The 10,000-nt window shown below is 43.9% G+C and overlaps 1 protein-coding gene across 1 annotated transcript in view; it reads right to left on the reverse strand.

Moving 5' to 3' along the window:
* Window positions 1-5,308: 5,308 nt before the first annotated feature.
* TADA1 (transcriptional adaptor 1) overlaps window positions 5,309-10,000 on the reverse strand; it is a 12,209-nt gene continuing 7,517 nt past the window's right edge. The window contains exons 6-7 of the mRNA XM_056528081.1: window positions 7,049-7,200; window positions 5,309-5,393 (exon numbers count right to left, since the gene is read on the reverse strand). Coding sequence (XP_056384056.1) covers window positions 5,309-5,393; window positions 7,049-7,200 — 237 coding nt within the window. The remainder of the gene's footprint in view (window positions 5,394-7,048; window positions 7,201-10,000) is intronic.

Here is a 10,000-nt window from a genome sequence, read left to right on the forward strand (position 1 = left end):
TCTTATATGAAGGATAACCTTCTGCCTGGTCTTATCTTATATGAAGTATAGCCTTCTGCCTGGTCCTATCTTATATGAAGGATAGCCTTCTGCCTGGTCCTATCTTATATGAAGGATAGCCTTATGCCTGGTCCTATCTTATATGAAGGATAGCCTTATCCCTATCTTATATGAAGGATAGCCTTATCCCTATCTTATATGAAGGATAGCCTTATCCCTATCTTATATGAAGGATAGCCTTATCCCTATCTTATATGAAGGATAGCCTTATGCCTATCCCATCCATGCTTAAACTCCTTCACTGTATTGGCAGCGACCACTTCTGCAGGAAGGCTATTTCATGCATCCACTACTCATTCTTTTGAGGGAGTCTGGGGTCTGGACTGTCTAAGGAAAACATTCTGTAGTGTGAATAGTACCACAGCAGCTTACTGAACCATATTTTCTGCAGCGGAACGTCAGAGCGGAGTTTCGATTGTAAAACATGCAGTGTGAATGGGTCTTTAGCATGTACATCCACATAATTATATATATAAGTTAGCGCTGCTGAAATAGCTGGCGCCCCCTATTGGATCCTGGCTGGTTTGAGACTCTAGGAGCTGAACCATCTTGATCCCCCATGACCCCAATCCTCTCTGACCATAAATGCGAGGAGAGTGATGTCCGCCATATATATACAATGAGTGTTGGGTTTTCATACCCTATTGGTTCGGGTTGGATGGAGCCTAATTCTTAGTTATGTATATTTTTTTGTTTATTTTGAATTTTTATTAAAATGTTTTAATTCTTTGTTTTACATTTTTATGTAATTTTTATTGATATTTTTTCATATTCTATTTTAATTTTTATATAATTTATTATAATACACTTTCTTTTTTGTCTTGCCCTATTATCTCTTCATTATACTATATTTTCCTTATTGCTTTTAGAGTTTATTGTTATTATGGTTTGTTGTCCATAGCCACCTTACAACTTACCTGCTTCACATAATTGTTTGTTATATCTATATATATCTATATCCCTGACCCCTCCTGTGGTATCCGGTGACAGCTAGTGAGGGACCAGGTGATAATGAATTAAAGGGGTACTCCGCCTTTAGACGTCTTATCCCCTATCCAAAGTATAGGGGATAAGATGTCAGATCGCGGGGGTCCCGCTGCTGGGGACCCCCGGTATCTCGGCTGCAGCACCCACCTGTTGCGGCTTCCGGCAACACTGGAGGCTTCAGATCCCAACCACAATGGCAGAAGAGTGTGACGTCATGACTCCGCCCCGTGTTAAGTCACGCCCCGCCCCCTCAATGCAAGTCTATGGGAGGTCCGTCATGCCCCCTCCCATAGACTTGCATTGAGGGGGCGGGGTGTGATGTCACACAGGGCGGAGTCATGACGCCATGCTCTTCCGCCATTATGATCGGGATCTGAAGCCTCCAGTGTTGCCGGAAGCCGTACAGGTGGGTGCTGCAGCAGAGATCCCGGGGGGCCCCAGCAGCGGGACCCCCGCGATCTGACATCTTATCCCCTATACTTTGGATAGGGGATAAGATGTCTAGGGGCGGAGAACCCCTTTAAAGGGGTACTCCACTGCTCAGCGTTTGGAAAAAAAAAAAAAACTGTTCGGAACGCTGGAGCCGCGAGCTTGTGACACCATAGCCCCTTCACCTCAATGCAAGTCTATGGGAGGGGGCATAACTAATGTCACGCCCCCTCCCATAGACTTACATTGAGGGGGCGGGACGTGACATCATGAGGGAGCAGGGCTATGACGTAACAAGCTACCGGTGCCGGCTCCAGCGTTCGGAACAGTTTGCTCCAAACGCTGAGCAGCGGAGTACCCCTTTAATGACTCTTGTTGTCAGGGTAGGATCAGGTGACTGTATGCGCAACACGTGATCAAGGACCCCGTGCTTCCCCTCTCCTTCGCCTCGCGATCAGATTTTGGTTGCGGGTGCGGTCACGCTGTGTCCACAGTCATGTGATTGCGCTCATGTGACCGCTGATATAGTTACACGGAATTTACCCCCACGCTTACAGCGCCACATTGGCTTCACAGAGCAGGTGAACGATATCTGCTCCTAGTATATGTATTATAATTCGAGATGAGCGAACTTACAGTAAATTCGATTCGTCACGAACTTCTCGGCTCGGCAGTTGATGACTTTTCCTGCATAAATTAGTTCAGCTTTCAGGTGCTCCGGTGGGCTGGAAAAGATGGATACAGTCCTAGGAAAGAGTCTCCTAGGAATGTATCCACCAGCCCACGGGAGCACCTGAAAGCTGAACTAATTTATGCAGGAAAAGTCATCAACTGCCGAGCCGAGAAGTTCGTGACGAATCGAATTTACTGTAAGTTCACACATCTCTAATATATATATATATATACACACTAGGGATGTAAGAAAAAAATCGATTCTCGCGATAATCGCGATTTTTCATTTGCCGATACAGAATCGATTCAAAATATTTTTGAATCGATTCTTTTAGGGATGTGGAATTTTTAATAAAACGCACTTTTCTTACCTGCCAACGAGCCCGCGGAGCTCCGGTAAAGGTGTTCGGTCCCCGGGCTGTATTCTTCTTACTTCCTGTTAGTCCGGCACGTCACATGGAGCTTCAGCCTATCACCGGCCGCAGCGATGTCCCACCTCCGCTGGTGATAGGCTGAAGCTCCATGTGACGTGCCGGACTAACAGGAAGTAAGAAGAATACAGCCCGGGGACCGAACACCTTTACCGGAGCTCCGGGGGCTCGTTGGCAGGTAAGAAAAGTGCGTTTTATTTTATTTTGCAGCCCGGACGGGATAACATAAAAAAAAGTGTGCACCGGAGTACTAGATCGCCGCTGTCAAAGCTGACAGCGGCGTCTATTGGGATCTATGAATGCTCCCAGGTGGGCGATATATCGCGATGTATCGTCACCTAGACGGTATCGCGATATATCGAATCGCCACACTGGTATCGCGATTCGAATCGAATCGCCAAATTCTTGGCGATTCACACCCCTAATATACACACACACACACACACACACACACACACACACAGACACAGACACAGACACAGACACAGATCAGTGTTTCGCAACCAGGGTGCCTCCAGTGGTTGCAAAACTACAACTTCCATCCTGCCCGGACAGCCTTTGGCTGTCCGGGTATGGTGGGAGTTGTAGTTTTGCAACAGCTGGAGGCACTCTGGTTAGGAAAAACTGAGATAGAGACGCATTTACACACACAGACATATACATCTCTGTAATTGACAGAACTGAATTACTCCTCTTACACAAACATTGGCTTTTCTTAATTTTAGAAATGACAGAAAAGCATCGGCATCCAGCAGTGCAGCGCTGGCGTATCACCGGGGGGGGGGGGGTGACGGATACAATTACTAGTGTTGTGTAATTCACTGCAATGTTAAACGTTGCCTAGTATACAGTGACCAGGAAAGGAACCAGCAAAGAACAGTCTAGTGAACATATACTGCCCCCTGCTGTCAGGAGAAGAACACTGCTGGATGTGTTATTTTTGGCCGGGCCCACAGTAACAAGGCCAAACCCTTCACCTCTCATTCATTTTTAAATTACCTGTAGTCAAAAGTAAAGACCACATAAGAAATGAGACCTCACTAATACAGAATAACAAAGTTCGTCATCATGTCAGGGAGATTTGTGTAAATCCCACCCAAAGCCATTCATTTGCATTTCTATGTCGATGGCCCTAAGATTAAAGTTAATATTAATAAAAGTCATATTGGGGGTGGAGATCCCCTATAATAAAGTCATATAGTGAGTAAATATTGGGGTGGAGATCCCCTATAATAAAGTCATATAGTGGGTAAATATCGGGGGTGGAGATCCCCTATAATAAAGTCATATAGTGGGTAAATATCGGGGGTGGAGATCCCCTATAATAAAGTCATATAGTGGGTAAATATCGGGGGTGGAGATCCCCTATAATAAAGTCATATAGAGGGTAAATATTGGGGTGGAGATCCCCTCTAATAAAGTCATATAGAGGGTAAATATTGGGGGTGGAGATCCCCTATAATAAAGTCATATAGAGGGTAAATATTGGGGGTGGAGATCCTCTATAATAAAGTCATATAGAGGGTAAATATTGGGGGTGGAGATCCTCTATAATAAAGTCATATAGTGGGTAAATATTTGGGGTGGAGATCCCCTATAATAAAGTCATATAGTGGGTAAATATTGGGGGTGGAGATCCCCTATAATAAAGTCATATAGTGGGTAAATATTTGGGGTGGAGATCCCCTATAATAAAGTCATATAGTGGGTAAATATTTGGGGTGGAGATCCCCTATAATAAAGTCATATAGTGGGTAAATATTGGGGTGGAGATCCCCTATAATAAAGTCACTTCCCAGACGTTTCCCTTTCGCTGGTTTTCCGTGTAATGCCCCAATGTATTGTGTAGGGAAGAAGAATGGCCGTTATAAATTCGCGTCTTTATGTATTTTAATGGGATTTTTAATCTCTTTCAGAATAAATATAGCAAACAGGTGTCAGGAGGTTTTAACTAGAGATGAGCGAACTTACAGTAAATTCGATTCGTCACAAACTTTTCGGCTCGGCAGTTGATGACTTTTCCTGCATAAATTAGTTCAGCTTTCAGGTGCTCCTGTGGGCTGGAAAAGGTGGATACAGTCCTAGGAAAGAGTCTCCTAGGACTGTATCCACCTTTTCCAGCCCACGGGAGCACCGGAAAGCTGAACTAATTTATGCAGGAAAAGTCATCAACTGCCGAGCCGAGAAGTTCGTGACGAATCGAATTTACTGTAAGTTCGCTCATCTCTAGTTTTAACCCTTGAGGACAGGGACAATTTTTCATTTTTGCACTTTAGTCTTTTCCTCCTCCCCTTCTAAATCATAACGCTTTCAATTTTCCACCTACAGAACTATATGAGGGTTTGTTGTTTTTTGCGCCACCAATTGTACTTTGAAATTAAATCAATCATTTCACCACAAAACAAAAAAATATATTATTTGTGGGGCAAAACTGATAAACACCCCATTTTGTAACTTTTGGGGGCTTTTAATTCCAGGCAGTGCACTTTTGGGTAAAAATGACACCTTATCTTTATTTTGTAGGTCCTTAAAGTGTACCCGTCAGATCCAACAAAAAAACTTTTTTCTTATATATCACTAAGTACCTAATTCTGACCATGAACATCGAACATTTTTATGTGTCTAGCACCTTTATTTATTTTAGAAAAAAACGTATACAGGAGCACATTCGAGCTGCAGTCAATCCGCACCATGTGAACGCCTCCACTGTCTAGACATTTTCGGGACGTTCACGGTGGCGATGTCTCAGACATGATTTTCTGTGGTATCGAATGTGTCCGTAAACATTCGAGAGGAGGGGATCGGGTTAGAACCCTACGAAACAGAGAGGCCTTTTGGATACATAATCTTCAGACCACTCATCCTAGTGGCCTGAACCTTAGAAATGATTTGATTCTCCATTACTAATTGGTTTCACTTTTAGGGCATTATTTACATTGTGCGGTTTTTCAATGCGGTTTTTCTATTTTAGTTTTTTCTTTTTTCTTTGTCTTATGTTTTTTCTTTTTTTATTAACATAAGATTTATATTGTTCCATAATTGCATTTATTGTGTGGAATTTTATGTGCAACAATATCTTATTACTACTTACAGGTTTTACCTTTAAGCGTTTGTTAGGGTTAATCTGTCGAGTCAACTGAGTGGGTTAATTATTATGGACTTGGTCCAGACTCCTCCCTTCCTCGGATAGATGCCCGTATATAACCTGTTTTTGTAGTGAATTACAATGTGTGGAGACAAAGGGTGCATACCCGAAACGCGTCCACGCTGATCATTGGTTGTTTGTTACCTGGCTGAGTCCCGCTTGCATGCGGTTTTATGGGATCTGAATAAACAGAATTTTTCATCGCACCACTGGCTACCTATTTCTGTTCTATTTTTTTTATTACACTTTTAATTTAGCTCACTAGTCTGAATTCCTCTCAAAGGGAGGGGGCGTGGCCTCACTGTGCAGGTCTCCGCCCCCTCCTTCAGTATGCTGTCTGCTCACATCTCCCCCAGCATTAGCAAAACTACAACTCCCATCTTGTCCTCACTGACAGTAACGGGACACAAGATGACAGTGGGAGGATTTTTCCTCCAGCTCTGAGCCCTGCGCTCAGCTGTCAATCAAGGAAGTGTGTCCATGACATAGGTGATGACTCATGGACACAGCAGGACTAGTATGTGTCCAAGCAGGCAGCGCCCATTTAAGATTAAAATGATACCCAACTTATATAGTTTATATAGCTTTTTGTACGAAAATTAGCATGTTTAAAAATGTCCTCTTCTGACCCCTATAACTTTTTTTTATTATTCTGTATACAGGTCCTGTATGAGGGCTCATTTTTTGCGCTGTGATCTGAAGTTATTATCCGCACCATTTTTGTTTTGATAGGACTTTTTGGGACTTTTTAGGGTATACAAAGTGACCAAAAATTCGTATACGTCATTCGCGGCATCTAAGGGGTTAATGCCTGGAATCACCATGATCAGTGATGTCCAGTATTAGCCTCGCTATGACCCGCACTCATAGAAGGGGATCGGGACAAGGGCGTACAGGTACGCCCTTTGTCCCCAAGAGGTTAAAGGGTTACTGACAAAACTGGTGGAGAGAAAAAAAAAAAGGGGGCCTGTTCTCCTGATCAGAAGGGGTCCAAACCCATCAAAACTTCTGAGAGGACACTTGACTGGTCAAAAAAGTATTTTTTGAAATTACAGGTACACCAAGAAATATGATGGGGTGTGATTAAGGGCTCATTCACACTTTGAAACCCCCGCCCGGAGATATTCCATCTATAGAGTGTGCCAGCAGAATCCCATTCAAAGTAATAGAAAGCTGCCGCACTGCATTTTCTACAACAGAACTCCGGAGCGGAATTCAGCTTGGAAAGTCCGCAGTGTGAATGGGCCCTCACTGTGGTTACGTGTGGATGGTGATAGAATATCTAAAGATCACTACATACAATCAGCCACGTGGCAGCACTTACCAATCCATGAGCTGGTTGTAGGTCGCCACGCTGTTTCGTAGGTACGGCTGGGGATTGATATTGCAGCCGAAGGCGTATCTGAAGTGTCCGTCCTTGAGGCGGTATGCTTGTCTCCGAGACACCACAGACATCAACAAGTTCTTCACGTGCGTCTATGGAGACACAATAAATACATTTTGTACCGTCTACCTGTAAAGTCCTGCGCAATATCCTTCATGATCCCTCCTCTCATAGTAAACCGAATACATAATTCAACGCAAAGTTGGCTACCCATACTGCTCTATTTGCCTTGATAGAGCATTTCTAAGGGTCTATTCACACCGCTTGCAGAATTCCGCCTCACATTAAAGCCCATAGACTTCTATGGGATTCCGCACTCCCGTTCACACTTCTGAATTTCCGCTTGCGGAAATTCAGAAGTGTGAATGGGAGTGCGGAATCCCATAGAAGTCTATGGGCTTTAACCCCTTAACGACGCAGGACGTATATTTACGTCCTGCGCCGGCTCCCGCGATATGAAGCGGGATTGCGCCGCGATCCCGCATCATATCGCGTCGGTCCCGGCGCTAATCAACGGCCGGGACCCGCGGCTAATACCACACATCGCCGATCGCGGCGATGTGCGGTATTAACCCTTTAGAAGCGGCGGTCAAAGCTGACCGCCGCTTCTAAAGTGAAACTGAAAGTGACCCGGCTGCTCAGTCGGGCTGTTCGGGACCGCCGCAGCTGATCGACAGCTGATCGAACACCGGGAGGGCCCTTACCTGCCTCCCCGGTGTCCGATCGGGGAATGACTGCTCCGTGCCTGAGATCCAGGCAGGAGCAGTCAAGCGCCGATAATACTGATCACAGGCGTGTTAATACACGCCAGTGATCAGCATAGGAGATCAGTGTGTGCAGAGTTATAGGTCCCTATGGGATCTATAACACTGCAAAAAAAATGTTAAAAAAAAGTGTTAATAAAGGTCATTTAACCCCTTCCCTAATAAAAGTTTGAATCACCCCCCTTTTCCCATAAAAAAAATAAAACAGTGTAAAAAAAATAAAAAATAAACATATGTGGTATCGCTGCGTGCGTAAATGTCCGAACTATAAAAATATATCATTAATTAAACCGCACGGTCAATGGCGTATGCGCAAAAAAAAATTCTAAAGTCCAAAAAAGCGTATTTTGGTCACTTTTTATACCATTAAAAAATAAATAAAAAGTGATCAAAAAGTCCGATCAAAACAAAAATCATACCGATAAAAACTTCAGATCACGGCGCAAAAAATGAGTCCTCATACCGCCCCGTACGTGGAAAAATAAAAAAGTTATAGGGGTCAGAAGATGACATTTTTAAACGTATAAATTTTCCTGCATGTAGTTATGATTTTTTCCAGAAGTGCGACAAAATCAAACCTATATAAGTAGGGGATCATTTTAACCGTATGGACCTACAGAATAATGATAAGGTGTAATTTTTACCGAAATATGCACTGCGTAGAAACGGAAGCCCCCAAAAGTTACAAAATGGCGTTTTTTTTCGATTTTGTCGCACAATGATTTTTTTTTCCGTTTCGCCATGCATTTTTGGGTAAAATGACTAATGTCACTGCAAAGTAGAATTGGCGACGCAGAAAATAAGCCATAATATGGATTTTTAGGTGGAAAATTGAAAGGGTTATGATTTTTAAAAGGTAAGGAGGAAAAAACGTAAGTGCAAAAACGGAAAAACCCTGAGTCCTTAAGGGGTTAATGAGAGGCGGAATTCTGCAAGCGGTGTGAATAAACCCTTAGGCTAGGTTCACACTGTGGAATTTCTGCCGGAGATCGAGCCGGCGGCACTAAGACCGCGAGGACTACATTGCCGTCCCCATAGATGGCAACGTATTTCTAAGCAGATCTCCCAAAAGATCCACCCAGAAATGCACTGCAGTCTATGGGGGCAGCAATGCAGTCTGCTCGGTCCTAGCGCCGCTGGATTGATCTCCGGTAGAAATTCTGCAGTGTGAACCCAGCCTAATAGTATTAGAGCTTGTTCACTTTGTTTGCCATTTATTTATTTTTTTAAATATATAAATAAAATAAAAAATGTAATGTCATCTGCCAAGCGGCCTCAGGTATTTTTTAGCAGATGCCACATTCTGGACAGTTCCTGACATGGACAGAGGTGTCAGCAGAGAGCACTGTGGTCAGACTGGAAAGAACTACACAACTTCCTCTGGAGCCTACAGCAGCTGGTAAGTACTGGAAGGATTAAGATTTTATATAGAAGTAATTTACAAATCTGTTTAACTTTCTGCCACCAGATAATAAATTATAATTTTTTTTTTTTACCCCTTTAAAAGTAATTATTAAAGAGAAATAAGAAAAAAAAAGTGAGACTGTAAACTCCACACGGCTGTCCTGAGAACCTATCAAGAGAATGCAGATTTAGGGTACGTTCAGACAAGCAGATTTTCGTAGTGTATTTCGCTGTGGATCCGCTACTGAAGGACCTCTGTATTCTGCCTATACATGTGCCTGCTCGGAGCGGAAATACACCGCTATGAGCAGACACATTGTGATGTTTGAGTTGCCGCGCGCATGCGCAGTATACTCGCACATAGCGGCAGCTCTTGGCCTAGCTCATTGAGCAGGGGGAGCGGCCGCAATGTGTGCGAGTACACCGCGCATGCGCGGCGACTCGCACGTCTTTTCAGTGTCTGCACGCCGCTCCGAGCTGGCACATGCAAAGGCAGAATACAGAAGTCCTTCAGCGGCGGATCCGCAGCCAATTACGCTGCGAAAATCCGCTCGTCTGAACGTACCCTTGTTTACGGCCAAGATCGGTCCTGCTGACATGTAGAGAAATGAAGAAATGGATTCATTGGGGGGAGATTTATCAAAACCTGTCCAGAGGAAAAAAGTTGCTGAGTTGCAACCAATCAGATCGCTTCTTTCCTTTTTAACAAGGCCTCTGCAAAATG

Source organism: Hyla sarda, chromosome 6, assembly GCF_029499605.1.
Source record: "Hyla sarda isolate aHylSar1 chromosome 6, aHylSar1.hap1, whole genome shotgun sequence".
In the NCBI taxonomy this organism is placed as follows: domain Eukaryota; kingdom Metazoa; phylum Chordata; class Amphibia; order Anura; family Hylidae; genus Hyla; species Hyla sarda.